The sequence below is a fragment of the Syzygium oleosum genome, unplaced genomic scaffold (genome assembly GCF_021117445.2).
Source record: "Syzygium oleosum isolate NSW1041296 unplaced genomic scaffold, Sole_v2.1 Sole_v2.05, whole genome shotgun sequence".
Classification (NCBI taxonomy): Eukaryota; Viridiplantae; Streptophyta; class Magnoliopsida; order Myrtales; family Myrtaceae; genus Syzygium; species Syzygium oleosum.
The window spans coordinates 8,280,195-8,303,201 of NW_026607489.1; the positions used below are offsets into that span (position 1 = coordinate 8,280,195).

Genomic DNA, 23,007 nt, shown 5'->3' on the forward strand with positions numbered 1-23,007 from the left:
ACTTTGCCAGGCTTCCTTCCTCAGCGCCGTTTTGCCTCGAGGCGAAACGACGACGTTTTCGTTCCACGACGAGAGAGGGAGAGAGAAACGAAGAAGGAACTGCGATTCCTTTCTTCCCCGACGATCATCCTCCTCTGAAATGTTTTAAATCGGCGCGATTCCGAGCCCCTCCCCCCCCCGGATCAGAGAAAAGCTTTCGATCCTCCCTCCTCGATTCCGACCGTCTCCCCCCCGGCGCGATCGATCCTCCCTTCGCCGTCGATCTCCGCGAACCGCCGCCGATTCGACGACGCCGATGATGGAGTAGCCGGTGGAGCGCCCGGGGAGAAACCCTAGATCGCTTCCTCTGCTTCTTCTCCTCGGCGCTTTTTTTCGAGATCCCTTTCCGCGGGGCCGGCGGGGGGCGGTCGCTGATGGCGGATCAGGAGGAGGAGGACCTGAAGATGGCGCTGCGCCTCAGCATGCAGCACTCGCCGCCGGAGCCCAAGCGGAGCAAGCCCAGGGACGCCGCCGCCTCCGCCGCCGCGCCGGGTGCTCGTCGCCGGAGGACGGCCGCCGGATGCAGAGGGAGCTCATGGCCGCCGCGGCCGAGAAGAGGATGCTGGCCGCGAGGAGCGCTGGAGCGGCGTCGCCTCCGTCGCCTGCTCCGTCTCCGTCACAGTCCCCGTCGCCGGTGTCGACGACGCCGAATAACGAGAAGTCTAAGCCTGTCCCGAGGAGAGACGGGGGATTCGGTGTGGATGATGGGCAAACTGGGAGGGGACTGTCGAGCGAAGAAGCGCATCAGTTGTTCTCGATGGTTTTCGGGGGCGATGTTTCGAGAGGAATTCTCGCGCAGTGGAGTAATCAAGGAATAAGGTATGGGGTGCAGGCGACCGAAATGTGCTGAATTTCTCTTCTGATTGTTCTGTGCTATTAATCATAGTTAATCCCAGGAACCCATAACAAAATTCTCATGATTCGATGTAATTGGGAACGGTGTTTGTTCTATGGGTACAAATCTGTGAGTTTGAGCGAGTTGTCTTGTGCAAATCCTTATAATGTATATATAACGGAGATGCAATTGATATTGGATGCCATTCATTTGGATTTCTTTGTCAATTCTTGCATTTATGTTTCGCATTTGGTTTATGAGCTGAGTATGGAGTAAGCATATGATTAAACAGTGCGACTAAATAGTTGTTTAGAATTTGGAAGTGCAACATCGCTTTGCGGTTCCTTTGTAGCCATAGTTAATGTTTATTATCTGCTCACTCTTCCTTTGAGGTCAATAAGGCAACATAAAGTTGACTCAGATAGTTTTATGACGTCTTTAGAAGTAAGAGAGGCATCACAGTGATTGCATTGGAAGTGAATTAAAAAATTGTGCTATGCCTTGAGTTGGTGCGTGTGCATCATTTTCTTCGAACAGCTTCTCATGTTGATTATGCCTCATCAATTCTGTGATTAAAAAAAATCAGGCAATGTGCTTTTAAAGATTCTTCCGGGACACATTGTGGATAATTGAAAATTGTATTTCTGTTACTTTTATTTGCATGTCTTTTTTTCACTTAGCAATAGAAGAAAAAGCAAGATGTCGCTAGTCGGTTTAAGAGCTAAGTATGGAGTATATAAATGAAGATGCTGATGGATAATCTTTTAAAGGCTGGATGTCGATTGCATCTCTTTGTTTTTGCTGCTGCCATGCTGCAGTGTTAGTTTGTAAGTTACCCGCTCTACTTATGCTTGACTTGACGACAAGTTAATAAAAAGTATAGTAAGGTAGTTTTAGGATGTATCTGGAAGAAAGAGATGAATCATAGTGGTAAATTGACGTTGGAATGCGTTGTTGACTCCAGTTAGCAATCCATGTTGATATGCCTGATCACTTGCTTCTAAAAATCTTGTTGGACAACCTTTTGGCAAATACAGAGTGAAGGGAAGATATTTAGTGGACACGAGAATCAACTTTTTAATGTTGGAGGCTCTTCTTTTGTTGATTATGCCTGAGCAATCTGGTGATGTACTACCTGTATAGTGATCCTAGTGAAATTGACTGCTCTAATATCTGTACGAAGTCTTATTGGTATCCGTGTTCATTTCACTAGAGAAGTTTGTTTTTCATTGATTCTCCTGTCTGCTCACTACATTTGCATCATCTATGCTGCTGTAAAACTTATATTGATGATTTAAATTAAGGGTCTTATACACCTAGCTGACTAATGCCATCGAAGCCTCACTTCAGGTTTAGCCCTGATCCAGAAACATCCATGGGCCTAGTGCAGCATGAAGGAGGGCCCTGCGGTGTCTTAGCAGCTGTACAAGTAATGCCTTGTTTTCTCAACATCGCACACTGCTATTTTAGGATGTATATTGTGTTTGTTGCATTTAGGTTTTATAATTGTCAAATTTATATTGTGGAGATACAAGGCTATTGGTTTATGAACCAGTTCTGCTGATAAGTACTTAGCAAGTATGCCTTTCAAAATCTTCTGTGTTTGACTTCTAGAAATGTGAAGCGTGTCTATTGGGATCCTAAGGGCCCAATTCCCTTGGAAAAAACATCAATTTTAGGTCGGGTCTCAATCTGGCCTGAACTATGTTTGGTCTCATAAAGATGGCTTTGCATATGGTTTTTCCTTGAATATTAGGACATCGTCGAAGAGGATGTCTTGAATTCATTTAGGAAATGGGTATATATACTGAATGCAGCTTTCATCACTATGATCTATTGGCAGGCAGGCTCTACAGCTTATTGTTGAGTTTGCAATAGAGCGAACAAATAACTATATAATGACAACAAAATCAATCAATCATGTTGTTAGTGAATGCAGGCGGCTACATGTTGAACTTACAATTTGGCAGAGTTTTAATCTATCCGGCATCCATCATTATATTCTTTTAGTCGTAATATTTTATTGACAGTTGGTTTTTGTGGTGAATAAATTTAATGTTGTGGGTTGATACTGGTGATGTGGTGTTGCGTGTTGGGTGCATTTTGTGATCACTTATTTGAGACAGTTTCTGGGACAGGTTTATGGCTGTCAACATTTTAGTGCCTATCTAGTTGGTTTCATTGTCTGCTTTTAGGATCATGTTGTATTCTTTTACTAATGTTGTTTGCAATAATAAAAGTTTCCTCGTGTAGGCTTTTGTTCTCAAGTATCTTCTTTTCTTTCCGGACGATTTGCATAAAGCTGCATCGACTATTTCACCAAACCTTGGTCCAAAAGCATCATCTCGAAGACAATTTCAAGGTTCAGATAATTTTGCCTCCCTTATAGACAGTGAAAAATTGAGGTAATTAATCTATAGAGAGTTTATTGTTTTCTTGGTTGTTGCCTGCTGTTAGTGGAATTCTGTTTCTGCTTCTGTTTACTTCCTCATTTTTTTTGGTTGGTTTGAGTTTTTTGGTTGGGTTGAGTACATTGTCCTCATCAGCAATCATGTTTAGGTTGTTTGGTTGATTTTTCTCCACGTGGTTGATTTTCGTTTAGTTCTGTAAGCTATTGGCTGTCTCTTTCGATTACAGCTCACTTTTGCTCATATTTTAGATTATATTGATTGGCATATGTATAGAATGCCAAAACTTTTGAAAAATTGAAAAAATTACAAGGAACGCAATGGCAAGGTTCTGCTCCCAAACCATAACCTGGACTTGTGATTTGGTAAACTAAGTTTGTTGATTAACACGTGATAATAGTAAAACCTGGACATGTATGTCAATTATTTAAATGCTTTTGCTATTACTTGATCAATTTGTTATTGCCTGTTGCAACGCACTGGTCCCTTTCTTGGCTAGGGTAAAGACAGGTTGTGGGCTTTGATGACGAATAGGTTAAAAGGTATCTTTTGGAGACTTCCTCTTTCCTAGTTTACCTGTCGTTATGATCTATTGGATGTGGACCGATGCCCTTCAGTACTAGAAATTTCCAAATATTTTCTGACAAGGACTGATGTTGAGTCGCTGCAAACCAAATCCTTTTAATTGATTTATCCCAATTTTGTGGAACTCGTTTTACTCTATAAATGAGCTAGTAGAAATAATGCAACAACTTCAAATATATTCTAAGCGTGAAAATGGTTACATGTGGTATGTTGTTGGTTGGAAGGTTGTTTGTCTCACAGTTTAGTGGTTGTTTTTTTTGTTTCCATTAGCTGTGCTACTTTGATATGCAAGTTGGAATAGAAATTAACTGAGATAACCAGCAATGTCTTTTTTTCTTATTATCAATGACAGGGCACTGATAAGAAGTATGAGTGAGATTTTATTTCTCTGTGGAAGTAATAAAAGGGCAGTTATTGCCACTTTAAGCGTTACTGGTAAAGAACTTGAGGGGGCTGCGGATGGTTCAAAGGATGAGGTAGGCGATAGGTTGGTGTTTCATGTACTTTTAAGGCAGCAATATAGGTTTTGATTCTACTGTTTGACTTGCCTTTGGAAGTTCCTTTTTAAATTAATTAAACTCATTGCCATTATTTTTTGTTTCTTAGGGTACTATTAAAGCTCTGGAGGGACTTCCGATAGAGTCAGCTTCTGATTTGCAGAAAATTCTAAGAGTCGAGACTTATAGTGTGCATGCTACTGTTTTCCGAAGGCTTGAAGCAACACTTCCCGTTTTTCAAAGTCGAATGGGAGCGCTGCTATTTCTTATCTCCGCTTTACTTTCTCGTGGACTGGTATGCTACCTTTTCCCTCATACTAATTATCTGGCAAGCTTGTCAACTACTAGTTTGCAGATATTTGTGTCTATTCCCATTTACTTTGGTTGCTATCCAATTACTCTTTCTTTAAGAGCTAAATATTTTAACAGTATATGTTCATAGATTAAAACACGTATCTGACACGGCCAATGTTTTCATTTCCATTAGCCTTATTAATCGAATTTGTTGCAAAGCGATGGTATCTGCCTTGGGCATGAAACCTTTTTTCCTTGATTCAGGAGGAGCAGCTCTATTTCCTATTCTTTTGGCCGCCTAAGTTCTATGATTCCTATCGATATTAGTACAGTACTGCTCGTATCATCCACCTGTCATTAGTCAGAATGGTTTTTCATTTTTATTAGTTACTCTTTATTTCTTGCCCAAAAGTCAGAACTCAGAAGTGATCAAATACTTATGTTGGTCGAGACTTCAAATCATGCTATATTGTTAGGCCACAGAAAGGATGCTGGGATAATAACCGACAATCTGAAATAATAAGAAATTTGATCCGCTGGAAAACTAATGCAAAAGGAAATGTAGTTGATGATGAACAAACAAAGGAAATAATGGTGTCGAGGCATTCTGTAATTGCAGGATGCCGTTCAAGCTGACAGAGATGATCCCAGTCTGCCTCTGGTAACTGCACCATTTGGTCATGCATCGCAGGTAACTATCATTGCGTTAAGAATTTATTGTTCCATTTGGTGGTTCAGCAGTTACGATGTTTCTGATAAATACCTTGTGTCTTATTTACTGTGCTAATGCTATATGGTGAAGATGTGGAGAAAATTTTGATGCAAACTTACGATTGTTTTGGGGCAGGAAATTGTAAACTTGCTACTTTGCGGGCAGGCTGTGCCCAATGTTTTCGATGGAAGGATGGATCTTGGCGGTGGTATGTTTTTAAAGGGTGTATCAACATGCGTGGAAGTTGGGTTTCTGACTCTGTTAGAATCACTTAACTTTTGCAAGGTTGGTCAGCATTTAAAGTGCCCTAACTGGCCTATATGGGTTGTGGGAAGTGAGTCCCATTACACAGTTCTATTTGCTCTTGATACCATTGTTCAGGAAGAGAACGAACTAGAAGAAAGGGAATCACAGATTCGGAGGGCTTTTGATGCACAAGATCAGAGTGGAGGGGGTGGTTTTATTGGTGTGGAAGGATTCCATCAAGTATTAAGGGAAACTGACGTCAGGCTTCCCCCGGAAAAAGTTGATCAGCTTTGCAGCTCGGGCTTTATCGTGTGGAGTGAATTTTGGCAGGTCATATTAGATCTAGACAGCAGTATGGGAGGTCTAAAGGACTCCTCTGGATTGATGGGCAAAAAGGTGTTTGATCTTTACCATTTCAATGGAATTGCAAAATCTGATTTGAATGGCCAAGCGAACTTGGGAAGTGAGGCTCCAGTTCAAAGGCCTAGACTGACTAAATTAAGAGTTTCTGTCCCACCACGATGGACCCCCGAAGAATTCATGGCGGCAGCGCCCTCTGGTTCAGGTGGGGATCCGTCGAGCACAAAGGATGCTGAAGTGGCTAAACGCGAGCCTCCTCAGCATGCACCCCTTGTGGACTGCATACGCACTCGGTGGCCTCGTGCTGTGTGTAACTGGGTTGGGGACCCTCCAAGTATCGTGTGAAGGTCAATTAAGCATTCGATTTGGCTTGACATGGCTCGTGTGCGCTTCACGGGAACTAAGAAAAGCGGTGGACAGCATTTGAAATGCGTGTAAGATTGTGCCAACATGTCGATTGACAAGAGGAGGGTAATCGTTTGGGCATGTTAAATCGGGACATCTAATACTTTACTTTGTCTGTCTCAAGTATATCCATTGCCTGCCTTTACTGTGTTGTACTGATGTATCTCTCTCATCCTGATTGTTTCTTATCAGCAATTGAAGGGAAAGGCGGGACATATTGATTTTTATGGGTCATATCACTATGTACCATTAATTCACATGTAGCTTTGGTGGGTAACTAGCCAATTTTTCGGCCTCTCGGGGGGAACTGTTAATAAGGCATGCCGAATCTAGTCTGCTGGATTTGTTTTTTAGTTGCATCATTTGTTGACTCGGGAGGCTGATCTCTTGTTGTAATGGTAGTGAAATTTTGCGTGGTCTCGGTAAACTTTTTTGGGTCAAATCTACCTTCTTGGAATTCGTCGATTCGGGCACTTTTCAACTCATGCTGAGTTGGCAATTCAACTCTTTGTTCTGAATCACAAGTCAGTTGCTCTCAACGTTGTATTCTCCAGTACACCTCCTTGTTCCCAATTTCAAAAAGAGAAGGGAAACGCAACGTCACGGACTTGGACTTGTGTTAACAGAAAAACGGGAGCATTGCTTTTGGCAGGAGAAAAGAAACCTAAAGAAAGAGAATAGAAAAAGGCGATGGGGGACCCAATCGCCAATATTTTCGACTTTTTGTACTACATGCATGAACTTTACATGTGAACTTTTACGTGAGCGTACGCCCCTTCTTTTGTATCTTTCTCGATGATCCGACGAAATATTGTTTTTAAAGGGGGATTTAGGGGTGTTCGGATACGACTCCACAACCATGCCTCGATGGACCGTCAAAATGAACAACAGAAGCATTGGCAATTAGGCGTGTTTCCTGGAAAACTAAAACCCGACAAACCGAGCCAAATCAGGAAGTGCAGTTTAGCGATTTATCGGTTCGGTTTTTGTTTAGGTTTTCGCTCTTGGCTTGTTAGGTCGGATTGGGTCCATATAGTTATGAAATTTGGAATTTGGCCTAACCAAGCAAATTCTGCCTATCCAAGATTCTTCTATTCTATTAAATAAGAGATTTCTAATTCTCAAGTCAGTTATTATTGATTGATTTCTAATCTCAACTAACACCTGCGAAAGAGCTTTTCTACGATATTATGCGTCATTCTATCTAGTTAAATAAGTTTTCTCAGTATTTAATGATTTAATCGGATGAAAATTGTGATTATATTTCTTTCTTTCTTTCGGTAAGTGTGTGGAAATATGTGCGGAAATATGTGCATCTATTGTTAACTTCCATTCCACGTTGAAGTTAGACAATCTACTTATGTGTTAGAATTTCTTACTTACCAATCAGTTTAGCGGTAAAAGTTTGAAACCGTACCAAACCAAATAGCTCGAAGTTATCGGCACAATTTGAGTTGCAATTTTATTGGCTTGGTTTAGTCCGAGTCGAGACTTTCTCAAACCAATAAGTTCGGCCCGGGCAAAAAACACCTCCGAATTGAACCGAACCGAACTGCACAAACACTCCTCGTCATGACGCCAAACAATACTATTCTATAACCAACCTGACGGTTCATTATTTAAGCACCACCTAATCACATAAACATATCAAAACCCCCACTTGGAGGACAAGTTGCCACACGAAAGCATACAAAAGCATGCTAATCTACTGCAAATTGCGCTCGTTCCCCCCAGCTAATCGCTGTGGTGGGAGGGGTGGTTCCAATAATATGTGAGAAAGCAGTCCCGTTGGCAATTTTCTTTTCCTCCCCAATTGTCATTTTCTTATCATTCTTGGCATTATTCCACATAGAATACACTTTGGTTTGACGTGGGGATGATGGCCTCTGGAGTTTTGTATACCGTCTTTGGATTGATTGGGACATCGACGGCGGGCCCGACGGATCTTTCTCCATACACTGAACCTGCAAAAAGGAGGCCCCTTTTTCAGAAAAACTTCATCTGATGCTCGCAACGCGAACACAACGACAATGGCAAAAGAAAAAGATAAGAATATTGAAGGAAAAAAACAAGAAACCCTCTTCTTGTAGGTGCAGTACTATATAATGACCGAGTTTTTATTTTTCAAGAATCCGCTTCTCTCTCTCTCTCTCTCTCTCTCTCTCTCCTCCTCAAGAAAGGTCCTTCCTTTAGAGCCCTCTTGAGGCCGGATGGTTCTGGCTTTCGTGAGCGCCTGCCTTGGTTCCTCGCCTTATTTTCTGGAGATGCTCTTGGTGCTGTCGAGCTGCGAAGCTCTATTCAGGGTCTTGCTCAGATAAGTGGGTGTTCTCTTTCTCTCTGTTGCACAACATTCTGGGTTGTTGAAAATCTTGGGTGTGTTTTGGTTCGAGTTGTGGTGATTTTGGTGTGCCTGGGGATGCGTGAAGGGTTGAGCTGCAATCGGTGGGATTAAGCTTGGTCACGGAGATTTTTTGTGGGATCCTTGTTGTAATGGTTGGGTTAGTGCTCCTGTGATGTGAAAGGTGCTTGCTTTGAGGATCTGGGAACTGTCAGAAGGATCCCGAAACGTGCGTGGAATTTGCTTGAGCTAGGTAAAAAAAAAAAAGAGATGGTTTGCTTCATTTTGGCCCTCAGGGTGGATGAATTGCGTTGGCAGATGGCTATGCTCGCTTAAGAAATTTATAAGATAGGGTTTTAACTTTTAAGTGAGAAAAGCTCGCGTGTCTTGATTAATTGTTGTTTGCGAAAAGCAATGGAAGGGAATATGTCACAAGGAGGTATGATCCCAGGTAATCCTGCATATGGAGGTCTAGATTTGCATAGGTCAATTCAAATCCACGGTCCAGCGCAACAATCGCACACTCTTCATCAGCAGCATCACCCTCATCCTCGCCAAACACCTGGGGTCCACCCCTCGATCCATGAGGGTTTCCCGCTTACCATGGGAACGTTGCCAGGTTGCGATCAGATGATCTCTGTGGGAGATTTTAACAAAGGGGAGAGGTGCAAGAACTCGGCGAGTGATGACGATGATCCAAGCTTTACCGAAGATGGTGTTGATAGTCATAATGATGTAAGCAAAGGGAAAAAAGGGTCACCATGGCAACGGGTGAAATGGACTGATAAGATGGTTAAACTTCTGATCACTGCTGTCTCCTATATAGGTGAAGATTCAGGTTCAGATTGTGGGGGCGGGGGACGAAGAAAGTTTGCTGTCTTACAGAAAAAGGGTAAATGGAAGTCGATTTCGAAGGTTTTGGCTGAGAGGGGTTACCATGTCTCACCTCAGCAGTGTGAGGATAAGTTCAATGACCTTAATAAGAGGTACAAGAAACTCAACGATATGCTTGGTCGGGGGACTTCTTGCCAGGTGGTCGAGAATCCTGCACTTTTGGATGTGATAGAGTTCCTTACGGAGAAGGAGAAGGATGATGTCAGGAAAATTTTGAGCTCAAAGCATTTGTTCTATGAAGAGATGTGCTCTTACCACAATAGCAATCGGCTACATCTACCTCATGACCCAGGCTTACAACGCTCTCTGCAGCAGGCTCTCAGAAGTAGAGATGATCATGAGAATGATGTCAGAAGAAACAGCCTTGATGACTTTGATGAGGATGATCAAGATGTGGATAATGATGATCATGACGAACATGAGGATAATCATGCTCCTCATGGCGATGGCAGGGCAATGTGTGGGGTTTTGCAGGGTTCTGCAAAGAGGATGAAGCAAGTCCAAGGCCATGAAGATTTCAGTTTTGGGACTTCCTTGAATGTTCAAGAGTACAACAAAAGCTCCCATTCCCATTCTCATGTTGTACATCCTGATATGAATCAAACTCTTTCAGAGAATAGGGCGGGTTGGTTACAGAAGCAGTTGAATGAATCTCATTCACTTCAACTTGAAGAACAGAAGTTACAAATTCAATACGAGATGTTGGAGTTGGAGAAACAGCGCTTCAAATGGGAGAGATTTTGCAGGAAAAGAGACCGCGAATTAGAAAAGATGAAGATGGAAAATGAAAAGATGAAGCTTGAGAATGAACGTATGGCTTTAGAATTGAAACGAAAGGAGATGGGTGTTGACTTTAGTTAGATAGATAGCCAGGTGAGTCTTGTCCTTTTTGAATTTTTTCTTTTTTGGTCGGAGTCCTTTCTGATTTTATCAACATGAAATGCAGCTTTCCTTCTGTGGCTAGTAGCCGCCGTTAATTATTCAGTGGAGCGGTGCTACTCAAATTCCAGTAGTAGATGTTTATTGCAAAAAAGAGAAGATATTCCGCTATTAGATGAGTGGCAATATATGATGGTCTGTTTCTTGTTGTTGAGCCTCATCTTGTAATGTCTCTCATGTACTTGGTTTTAACTTGTGATATATCTTTAGCCGCTGGATTTGTGCCTTTTCTTCTCTCCTTAAATTGTTCTAAGTCTGTTCATATCCTCTGCTGCATATTTTAGCTTTGGGAATGTATGAATGCTGTTCAAGCAAACTCCTGTCTTTCTATCAATAATTAGTTTGCTATTGCAACCTTCTGGATTTCTTAGCAGTGTAAGATAGGATATAATTGGCCTTGAATTAGATCTGTTTCTATTCTTTCAATTGTGTGAGTCTTATACACGTTGCTTCTTCGTAAGGAGACGACGTTTTTTCTTGCAAGCTTGTGATTAAATCAAGTCCTTAATAGGTTGGTTGAGGGATAACTTGACTCTTTTTCATTATTCAGGAGATGATAAGTCCTTATTAGAGTTGCTATTGACTACGGGTTAAATTGTGTATTCTCTGTGCATCAATCATTTTGACTTTTCCACACATAGAGAACTCCAATATTGCCCCATGATTCTCTTTTATCTAGGATGTTTTCCATTGACCAAAGTATTGATAGGAAAACTGGGGGTTCAAATCCCTCTCCATCAGCAAAGATATAAGTCTTGCATCACATAACTCTAGAATATTTCAGCGTTGTCTTTTTGATTCTTTTCAGTAGGTTATTTAGACTGCTTGGTTTTGAATCAGGAGATTTTCAAATCTTCCAAAACTTCAAACTTGGTAATGTTGTATGTGTTAATTATTCTTCCTAGTATAGCGATTGCTTGAATACATCAGATTCCATGGTGCCTCTTTCTTACTTGTTGTCTGGTCATCCACAATTTCAAGCCTGGGAAATTTTTGTTTTTTAATAGTTCCTATCATGGATATCTAGTTGAGTCAAGAGGCTTGTCTAATCTTCCATAAGTCCGAGGTTTATATGTTTGTGTTTTGGACATGGATATTGTTTCACAAGCTGCCTACTGTGTGGAGCACGAGGTTAAATGGCTATGAACAAATGCGTTTATGCATGTTAACATGATGGTGCCTTTTCTTAATCCTCCATTGCTGCACAAGATCCCTTTCACTTTCCAATTGTTTTAGTTTTTGCTAAATCTTGGTTGACGAAGCTGGAAATCATCAAAAGTTTTGTTCCAAGTGACTCTGGCATTTTGAAGTTTATGATTTTTAGGAATACAGTGAATTCTATTATTCTTGTAGAATCATTGGTAATCCTTGTGTGAACTACACTATATTTTGCGGATTGGTCCATAACTATTTTTTTTTCCCAAATTGCCAATTTACATACAGAAAGATTGCACTAGGATGAAAATGCGTTGTTGATTCTAGTAGTACTCAAGAAAAGATAAAATCCTAAAAGGATATATTTGAGAAAATAAATGTTATTACCTCAATCAAGGGAAGGATGTGAAAAGCTTGTTTGAGGAGGTCAGGACACATGAAACGTCTTTTAGAAGCTCTGCTATTGTGTGGGGATGTATTTTTGAAAGGGGTAGGGAAAGCATTTGTAAGGGAAGATCTAGAGTTTTTTAATATCGTCGGATACATAATACAAAATAATGTATAATGGTGTGCATAATTTGTGTCGCTGACTGCTGACCTACATGGGAGACAAAAGGTTTGCTAGTAGTTGTCGACATCTGAACAATTAAAATTGTTTGGGATTTTCTTGTCACGTGTCAGTGTGTCGCTATAGATTCTTGGCCTCTTACCTGCCTCAATCTGGATCCAAGCTCAACTTGTTTCCACGATCTTGGATGCTAATAAGTTTCACAGTCTCTTTGATGTCTACATTGGTGCAATAGTGCCATCGTTGTCTGCGAATGGTATGAGTAGTAACCAGTGTGTGATTGTTTTAGATGCGAATAGCAGTCAATTTGAAGTATTATAGGTTCCTGTTCTCTGATACAGTGCCCTATTAATTCATCTCTGAAATTAGTTGGCAGATGCTAGAGCTGGACTGTGATGTTAAGATGGTGTCATGGAATTATAAGGGAAGATCTTGAGTATTTGAATCTCATCGTATAGATAGTACAAAATGAATTATAATGGTGTGCATTATTTTTGTCTCCAACTGCTGACCCACATGGGAGAAAAAGGTTGGCTAGTAGTTGTCGTCATCTGAACAATTGAAATGTGTGGGACTTTCTTGTGACGTGTGTCAGTGTGTCGCTATTGATTCCTGGGCTCTGACCTGCCTCAATCTGGATCCAAGCTCAACTTGTTTCCACGATCTTGGATGCTAATAACTTTTGCACTTTCTTTGATGTCAACATTGGTGCAATAGCTCTATTTTTTTCTTCAAATAATATGAGTAGTAACCAGTGTCTGATTATTTTAGTTTTGAATAGCAGTCAATTTGAAGTGTTATAGGTTCCTATTCTCTGATATAGTGCCCTTTTAATTCATCTCTGAAATTAGTTAGCAGATGCTAGAGCTGGACTGTGATGTTGAGATGGTGTTCTGGAACTTGGTGGTGTTATTGGATTGCAATCAAAAGTATAACAATACCATAAGCCAGATTGAGGGTATAACAAGCACATGATTTTCATGTGTTGTCCCCATTCCATCTAATTAGCTTGGTAATGGAAGAAATAAACTTATACATGGCAACTCTTTGTCATGGAATGCATATAGATTTTGGAGGGAGGGGGCCCAATGGAGGAATTCATTAGGTGATAAACATATATTGAGTTTGGCTGAGATCTTACTGCTTCACTCTAGTGAGGCACATGCTTACAGTTCACAGCTTAGTTCCCTAATGTTTTGTGAATCATATAGCTTGAATGAGAGAAACAAATGAATCTTTGAATTATAAAGGAAAGATCTAAAACATAAGTCAGTTTAAGTAGGTCGAAATGAGAGCAAGGATTGGAAGTATGGAAAGTAATGACTGAAATGGGATGTATCAAGTGTTTTGTTGTGGATAAGTTCTCAAAGCTGGATGAAGCGAATTATGCTTCTTATGATGGGGAGGGTTGGACAATTGGATGTCAACATGCTTACTGAATGCTTTAACTTGGATTAAGATGATTGCTAGATGGAAGCGTACCGCGGCAGACAAAGTTGTGACTGGCTGGGCATGGCACAACATTGGTACCATCTGAGGAGAACGAGACATAAAATATATTTGTTTAAGCTGGTCTGGTCATGTGAGACAATGACCCCAAAATTATCTTGTTAGACTATTTGACTATACGCGAATCACTGCAAAGAATGACATTGGCAGAAACCCTAAGGAAAGTAAAATAGGCACGATTATTGTTGCTGCAGACTACTGCTTTTTTGCACTTGAAAGGTTTTACTGCAAGTTATCTTAGCTTCGAAAGTTAAAGCATTTTTTCCGCCCATGCACTGACCTGTGTTATGTCTATGAATTTCTTCTGTAGGTAGAATTACTACTGTTCTTCGCAGGAATATCTGGTTTGTATGCTGCTTGCTTAAACCTATCTAAATTGCAAAAGAAAGAAAAAAGAAATATTTAAGCTAAAACTGGCATTCAATGGCGTTTATGTTGCTGGTGTTCTCAAAATTGATGTCACTCATGATCTTCAAAGATGTGAATGCCCAGAAGTTCTTCTCAAAGTTCTAAGGCCTGACGGTATTGCCTTTCACACTAGCTGTTATTTTTCATGAGAATCCTTACTTTTCTTTTCTCCGATAAAATGGTTTTTTTTAATCAGGGACACGCGTTTTGAGGTTGTGTTGTAACAGATTTGAAGCTAAAGAGGTGTTTTATGTTTAAACATGATCAGAGATTACACTGCTGGACCTCTGGCCAGTAATGTTGGCAATTGCCATCAGATGAACAGGAGATGATCACCACAGTAAATCTTTTGGACATAAGACAAACTGACAAAACTTTGCCTGGGAGTAAATCTCCTCTGATGCACAGCACTGAAATTTCCCTAGTCAATTGATTGTTGTTCAAGTAGACAATTCAGTAACTATGAGTGATGAAGGCTTGGCTGCATGAACAAGTAAAGTTGTTTGTAGGATTTAAGTTGGACCGAAAGAAAGATAAGTAGGATTTAAGTTGGACCGAAAGAAAGATAAATCCAAGTTTTAGATTAGAAAGTTTTGATTCTTGGTTTAACGTTTTGCATTGTCGGTGGCTATGCATACGTACTTCCAGTCACGGCTCATGAAGCAAGCTTGTTTGTGTTCTCCTTTTTGCTTCTGGATTTCTCAATTCTTGCATTGCATTTGGTGCTGTAATGAAAGGTCACTTCATTTGATTCTAGATCTGTTGCTGCCTCAATTCTTCTGAAAACAGTCTCACTGAACTGGCTAGAAAAGACCCGATTGAATTTTCCGGGATCGCATTGCTGAAGCAAAGGTGGTTCTCACAACATTTTTCTGATCACATGATATCTTACCGTGGCTTGTCTCTAGATAATCTTACAGATTGTCGAACTTTGCCCGCCTGAATCGAGTAGCTGCTTAATGTCACCGTAAAATGCTGTATATTGGGCATCGTCGTCCTCCATTTCCCTGTCGCGTGACCGTGAGACGCGGCGGTCACATTCGGAACCTCTTCTGTTTTATGTATGTACGCAGTCGAGTCGACCGGGCCTATATAACCGCGTGATTACATAGCTCAACACCTTTTATCGGCTAATGGTTACAAGGTTTTGGTTTTCAGTTCATCTATGCATCGAGAAATTTAGCGATCTACCGATGAATCGAGTTTTGATATACTGAAAAGAGATCGGATTTCATTGAGCCACACTAATTAGGGCATGTTTGGTAACTTGCCAAATAGTGATTGATTCTGTTCTTTTGTTCCCAGAATCAGTTTGGGAACAGAAATTCGTTTGTTAAATTTTGTGCCCGGACACAATTTTTGCAAAATTGTGCCTAAAATCAGTTTTGGAACAGAATCAACAATAAAAAAAAAAAAGTAGCTTCTTGATTCTGGAACAATTTTTTCAGAACTGATTCTTCTTAATTTTTTTATTTTTTTTGGTTGTTATTGTTCTTCGGCCACGTCATCCGCCGGCGATCGGCCATAGGCCAGGGCCAACGAGGGCGTCGCAGCCCTCGCCGCCTGGGCGAGGCTCGACCTCGCCGTCGCCACAAGGCGACGGACCTGGGTGGCGGCGGCGAGGGCCTCGACGCCCTCACCGACCCTGGCCTGTGGCCGGTCGCCGGCTCCGGCGGCCGACCATGGCCAAGAAAGGAAGGGGAAAGAAAGAAAAAAAAAAGAGAAAAAAAAGAAATAAATATTAAAAAATTCAAAATATTATTAAAAAAAAAATTTTGTGTAGTTACCAAACGCATTTCTGTTCTTTTTCTATTCTAGGAACAAAAATTTTGGGCAGTTACTAAGTGTCTTCAAATGCTTGGAAATTGTTTTCGGGCACAGAATCAAAAAGAATCATTTCTGTCGAGAATCATATACTAGGTACAGAATGCTTGTCATGCGCAGCCTTAATGATGTTAACACTAGAGAATCAAATCATGGTGCGATGTATAGAAACTGGAAATATTCACTAGGGACTGTGTTTTTTCCATAAATGTTGTACTTTAAGGCCTTTATTAACTTCTATAAGCTCTTGATTACATGGAAGCTGATGATTTGGATTAAGAACCTTTCAAGATCCTAGTGATTAAGGATTTAGATCTTCTTGCCAGTAGCTCTTTCTGTTTGTTTTCAATCACGGCGCGATTTCGGAGAGTCATTTAGAATTTTCGATTTGCTCTTCAAATAGTTGCCGTTCTTCCCGCCAAAAAATTAGCCGGCTTCATCTTTTGTGAGTCCAACGCATCTCATCCGTCCGCATCGGCCAGAATAACTACCGTGATTAAAATTCAAACTTAAATTGCAAGTTAACGCAAAAAATTGATTCATTATCTATATGTTTAAGAAGTACCTAATAATCTCTTCAGCGTTGAATAAGGTCATCATCTTTTTTGTGGCTATGCTTAATGCCAATTGCAGCTTTGCTTTGGTTGAATTGGTTTATTTTCCTGATTGTTAGCACCCTTATTTATGTATTTACCACACATAGAAGAACAACTATAACAACAGAAATCGATCCGTAAGCTGTCGAGAAAAATGACAACGATAGAAAAGAAATCCAAAACGATGACAATTATTATGTTGCTTGATATAAAAATATGTGTTTATACAGTGACAGAGGAATCCAAAAGGGTTGTGTTTTCCTCCGTCCCTTATTCCTCCAATTAGCTTTTAGATTGATGGGTTATAAATACGGACACCATCCGTCAATCAAAAACACGTTCGGACGAAATTTCTTCCGATCAGGGATGGAGCAAAACATAGCTCGGCCTAGAATAGTTGCATGATCGCTCTTGTACAAAGCACCGCGTATGACCCCTTGACAATAAAGGAAAGCTTCCTCATCGATCCACATCGCGTTATACGCATCGAGCATTACGAAATTCCAATTTTCGAATGCCCCGCAATCATCCCACTTCACATTATCCTACACACGAAACCATCTACATCTCAATCACTGGACGAACTACATGGGTTTCGCTCGACTTATTTTGCACACCACATCATTTGTAGAATAGAGTTCATGCCTTAATCGGTCATTTTTTCCTCCCCCTGGAGACTTGAGTCCCTCCTTCGTCGTACCATCTTTTATCAGAAGAACAAAATTAGGTCCTCCCTAATTTATTGAATCAAGGACAGACCCGATTAATAAAACATTGAACATGTTCGCATACGTTGCTTGGCGGACTGGGCATGCACATGTCCGCCATGTTCCAAGAAGGATCTTCTCACTAATCGATGGCAATTAATCATTTGGGAACCTCACGCTCCAAATTCCGACTCCTGCGAAAGCGAAAAGGTTTGATTGTTCCGCACATGCGCTTGGTGGTTGCTCCGTGTACTTTTGTGGGAAGAAGCTCTTAGGTAAAGGTAACCTTTTAACTCCAGGAATCATTGCAGGCTCTGAGGCTCGTCCCGATAAGGCTGATTGGAAGCATATGTACCTTGTTTAATGTCCCGGCTGCCGAACAACTCAGAGCTCCCGTGTTCTTCCCTGATATTTTTCCTCCTAAGGACCTACTCAGATCCAAATGTGGAATTTACGTAGAGACGCGTAAAAAAATTGAATTTGATAATTGCTTTCGTTTGCTCACTACGTATGAATACTTGGGCATTTCTCAAAAGTTAGTGTTCCCCTTATTTTTTAGGTGTTGTATAAGGACATGCAATGATTATAGCAGGGTTGGCGGGTTCCCAATTTGATAGATTCCCGCTGTTGTTTTTGCCTCATGTCATGTCAAGTTTTGACGTGTCTCCAACACAATGTGTGCTGAATTTTCTCCTGTATATAGGCCTCGAGTGGGGCAGTCCACCATATTTTTCAACTCTTGAATCCGTCAAGTCCTGGTGGAACGACTGAGGAATAGCGTTTTGTACTGCATAGAATGGCTTGAGTATGACATGCTTCAGATAATCCTTTCCTATGATATGTTGAACTTCGATAATGATACACGATGTTGTAGAACAGGTAGGAGAAAAGTTCTTTGAAGTGAGGATCCGGGGGGGTAACCGAGCCTGAAGCGGCCCTCCCGGCACCTAAGGCCGGGAGAGACCGTGCAACCGCTGCTCGTGTGAGGTGGGGGAGGCGTGGTCCTGCATCGCTCACCTCCGATGGAGGTTGGCGGGACGGCAGGGCGGGGTGCCAATAGCGGGGTAATCTGGGCAAGGGGTGCCGTTGTTATGGGGAAGAAAAAGGCGAAGTGCGACCAAAAAGAAAAACGAAAAAGGATAGGGAAAATAAATACGGGCCATACAAAATGTTTTTGTACCGATGTGTCAACTTTTCAAAATGGTATAATTAAGAGAGAAAATTCGGGACATCAATTTATACCTAACTCGATATGACTTTAATTATTGAAGTGAAGAAAAATATATAAAATAAGAGCAACTGGATTTAAATAATGAAGTGACGAATCTCACCCTATTGAAAAAAGCGAACCGGTCTTTAATTTTTATACTTTTACAATAACAAGGAAAACACATTAGTTTTAAATTTTAAAATCCATGAAAAAAGTCAGCTAATCTGGTGAGCAGAACAAAACATCGAGTTGGAAAACCGTCCAAACATATTATTATTTACATTTGCATGCATTAAAAAAATAATAATAATAAAGTTTCGTGCACCTGAATTTTTGTTTTTCTTCTAATGTTGATCTGCCCCGGGCAAAGATATACTAAGAATAATGCCAGAATCAAGCGAAACACCAAATCGAATCCATATATTCGGAGTGGTGGTGATTTTTTATAATTGTCATATTTACTTTTCTCTAATAAAGAAAAAACACGTGGGCGTTCTCAAAATTATCCAAAAAAATAAAAACACGGTCGTTTTACATCGAAGCTATCCGAGACGGAACTAGCTTATCTTTCACTTAAAACAATGAAATCACGTAAATTATGCGTTTTTATTTTATTTTTGCTATTAATTTTACGTGATGATCACAGATAATCAGGACTCCGCGATTATAATATTCTACCGTACCTATAATTACATCTTTAGCTCAGCATGTCAATAGAAAATAGAAAAACGGAAAAATATTCTGTAAAACAGATTAAAAGGGGGACACAAAAGAAGAAAAAAAAAAAGGTTAAAATGGGGGAGGATGAAGAAAGGAATCCACGTGGTGTGTAGTTCCAGATCCACGACACCACACATGATGAACATTGCCCTTTGCTAGGTGTTCATTCACATCCACATGCCCACCACCATGTGATGTCAACTCCTCTTCTTCCTTTTTTGTCTGCATATATATAAAATATAATCACACAATCATAATCACGATTAAATTATTAATTTTATTATAATGATCTTCGTATTATTGCGTGTAACTTTTTCGATCGGGCCCAGTAAACTAGAGCCATTTGCCTCAGCTAGATGACAATTTGCCCTCTTGAGTTTAGGAAGAGAGAAATTTATTGGGACAATGATATGACTTCTGCATAACTTGTTGTGGCATCATTTCTTGTTGGCTTGAGCAATTGCAATTGCAACACACGATGCAATCATTTATATATCCAGCAAAAAAAAAAGCAAGAATAAATTATAATGAAGATATAAAAATAAAATAAAATGCTCATGTACTTATTGAAGAAGAAATTAAATTCCTCATCACTAGGCTTTCTTATGGGGGAGTCCACCTTTTGCTTCCCTAGCTTGTCATTTCAATGTCCTAGCCTCAACGACCTACTTGATTAGGCACTTCAATCCGTCAAGAGTAACATAATTTAAGGTACCGACGGATCGCTACGTGGGACCAATTACATTTTTAAACAAAATAAGACTTGTGTTGTCACGAAATTAAGGGTCCGTTTGTTTTGCGAGAAACGAATGATCTAGAAATTATTTTCCTAAAAATGATCGCCCGTATCACTTACAAAATTGAATGAAACGAAAAATATTTTCATCGATCACAAAATTATTTAGACATGTAATATTGTCGATAATGAAAACATATTTCATTGACTAATTATTTTAAGCAATCAACAAACGATTATTTTCAGAAACATATTTGCCAAACCATTCATTTTTCGCGAAAAAACGGAACATAAACGACACGGACATGTTTGCATTTCTTGCACACTGAACGTAACTAAATGGGATCATTAGTTTCAATAGACTTTTATCCTTTACTCTTCATCCGAAATACTCGAGACATTTACAAAATGCGAATGTCGGCCTGTGGGTGTTTTTCGCGATTTTTACGGATTTAAACAATGTCTTAAATTTTTATCTCTCCAATAATCTGATTCCACAGATTAAAATCATATTAAAGAAAGACCCGGTCTGATCTTTTCTTCTTGTGGGTAAGAAAAATCATTTCCAAGCTTTGATGTGACAGAGAGAGAGAGAGAGAGAGTGCAAAACCTAAAGATTATTGTAATTTGGGGCAAATGCACGAGGCAAAAGGCAGAAAAAGAGAGATTAGTTGGTACGGCCCCTGAAGGGCTGACGAGGTAGTTTAATAGCAAAACATTACATACGATTTTGGTGATCCACATGCACACACTCCCTCCTTCATTAAATACCCACGTTCTTACCACCTTCTTTCTTTCTTCACATGTGAATCTGCCACAACTTCTCAGACAATCTTCGGACAGATTCCAGCACCACCATCATTAATCAATCCTTTCTTTCTGGCAACCCAACTTGACGATCTGAGTAAGCAATCTTTTCCCATGAATTTGAGAGGAGTGGCAAAAGATAAAAAAAAATTCTCTTAAACCCTTTGTTCTTTTTTCGATAATATTATCCGAAATTAACGAGTGCTCTCAAAAGACTAATTTCAAACATTTTTTTTTATACAAAGCAATCTAATTTCCGACACATATATTCTATCAGGAAAGTTAGTGCGCCGAAAATTACGGAGTTCTGTGATTGGTGAAATGCTGTTACTTGTATTCTTGTGGTAGGATATGAAATTAATTTATTTGTGTGCCATACATTAGACTCTGCATCCAGTGTGCACTGAATTCTTGCATGCATTTTTTGTCTTTATAATTGTCTAAACCTGCCATTTTTGTTCGGGTCATAGATAAGTGTTATTTGCTTAAGCGTAAGGGGGGGTGGGGAGGTCCAATGTACTTTGACTTGTAGGGACTTTTCAATTGGAACCTTCTGATTCAAAAGCTAAATATTGCAATGGTAATGGTTACAACTTGAGTGAAAACAATTTTTTTTGTACCCGTAGAAGAATTATATATATATATACCACCTACATGGTTGGTCCTAGAATTTCTAGCAATTCTTCTTATGGTTTTATATATTGTTTACGGACTCTTTATTATTTATAATGCTCGCGCTTTTATTTAATTTTATTTATTTAATAGTTTTACGTGTAGAAATCTACACTTTTATACTAGGATATATTTTCAACGTTGCTAGAACCACGAGCACATCTCACATCCATTATTTATTTTCTCAATATATTAGATATTTTAATTATTGGGAACGACGATTAAATATAACATACATCTTTGTTGCTCTTTTCTTTTTATTGCAATTTCCAGGATTTTATCCTATACTCTTTTCTAATAAACGAAAAAGGACAGATTAAATCGTTTTCTTTCATTTATTGATATACTTCTATAATATTTTACTCTCTAATTATAATCCCCAGATCCTTGGATATTTATGGTATCAAAGCCAAGGGGTAGATAAAGATATACTTTATAAATTCATTCTCGGTAAAGACGATTTCCTTCGTGGAGATCTTTTCAAGTGATTTCTGGATGTGTTCCAGAAGTAAAGCCCAGTGGGGTAGTAAGACCGTTGGTAAGCATCGCCGAAATCTATTGAAAAGAAGAAAGTAGTCTTTTGAAATGAACTTATTAAGGAGATCGAGTCTTCTTCTAGTTCTTTATCACAAATGTCCTCGTATCAAGGACCAATAAATAGAGAAGAAATTAATATAGAAGATTTCAATAAATCTATTGAAAATTGGTTTATTCAAAAGTCAAGTTGGATAAAATTTATGAACATTCTAAATTTAGACTCTTTGGAAACAATGATTACGTCATTGTTATCGAAGAAAGAGACATTCCACTTTCTAACTCCTTTGCTTCAATACAACTTTTGAATAAGGATTCTATAAAAAGCATTCCCAGAAATGGAATTACATGCACATAGGATTGGTGCATGTGTCGGTGCAAAACCCCTTACCAAAGAAGGATTAGATAATGCTTCCTTACTTCCTAGTTTTAAGAGATGCTAGACTTTAAAATATGAAGAATCCTATTCTTGGTGCTTGTTGAAAGCAGGTCTTTGCAAGGCCCGGTCCAATTCATTTTGATAGTACCCCTGCTCTTAATGCGTTTCTCTCAAAGACAAAAATATTTTAAAATCTCTCACTCTTCAAATTAAAACCCATAATTATTCCATTGCTGAAGATTCTATTCCCATAGCTCTTATATACTGAGTTTATTACAAAGTGATGAATTCTACGCAGCTTCGATAGGCAAAGCTTTTAAATTGAATTCCAATAGAGAAACCCTTTTTTACAAACCGATATTTCTAAAGCAAATGTTACCATTCCCCGGGACCATTCCTTGGAATCGATAACCCTTCCCGATCAATGGGAATTAGAGAACCGAATTCCCAAACGGCCGCTCATTCCAAAATTCTGATCCTACCAATATCATTCAACATCCCGAAGGAAGAGTAACTATTCAATTTTCCTTAAGATCTATAGATATTCCTGCATGGGTCATGCGACATTAGATCAATTCCTTCTTGGCATTCTACTTTTACCTCGAAGGTCGGTAGATACCATTCCTAATG

At 39.7% G+C, this 23,007-nt stretch overlaps 2 protein-coding genes across 2 annotated transcripts; both read left to right on the forward strand.

Moving 5' to 3' along the window:
• Positions 1–154: 154 nt before the first annotated feature.
• Positions 155–6,615, forward strand: LOC115693841 (uncharacterized). Its single transcript, XM_030620901.2, is given in 8 exon segments — positions 155–519; positions 522–858; positions 2,225–2,303; positions 3,128–3,279; positions 4,220–4,343; positions 4,474–4,659; positions 5,278–5,349; positions 5,506–6,615. Coding segments are annotated over 8 exon segments (1,872 nt in total). The 5' UTR covers positions 155–413; the 3' UTR covers positions 6,322–6,615.
• A 1,836-nt stretch (positions 6,616–8,451) lies between these two features.
• LOC115693842 (uncharacterized) lies at positions 8,452–10,778 on the forward strand. Its single transcript, XM_056311501.1, has 2 exons — positions 8,452–10,486; positions 10,560–10,778. The coding sequence occupies exon 1, from the start codon at positions 9,134–9,136 to the stop codon at positions 10,472–10,474; it is 1,341 nt and encodes a 446-aa protein (XP_056167476.1). The 5' UTR covers positions 8,452–9,133; the 3' UTR covers positions 10,475–10,486; positions 10,560–10,778.
• Positions 10,779–23,007: the final 12,229 nt, after the last annotated feature.

Bases quoted from the DNA above. Each gene is read 5' to 3' on its own strand.
- LOC115693842 (XM_056311501.1), top strand. From the start codon at position 9,134: ATGGAAGGGAATATGTCACAAGGAGGTATGATCCCAGGTAATCCTGCA.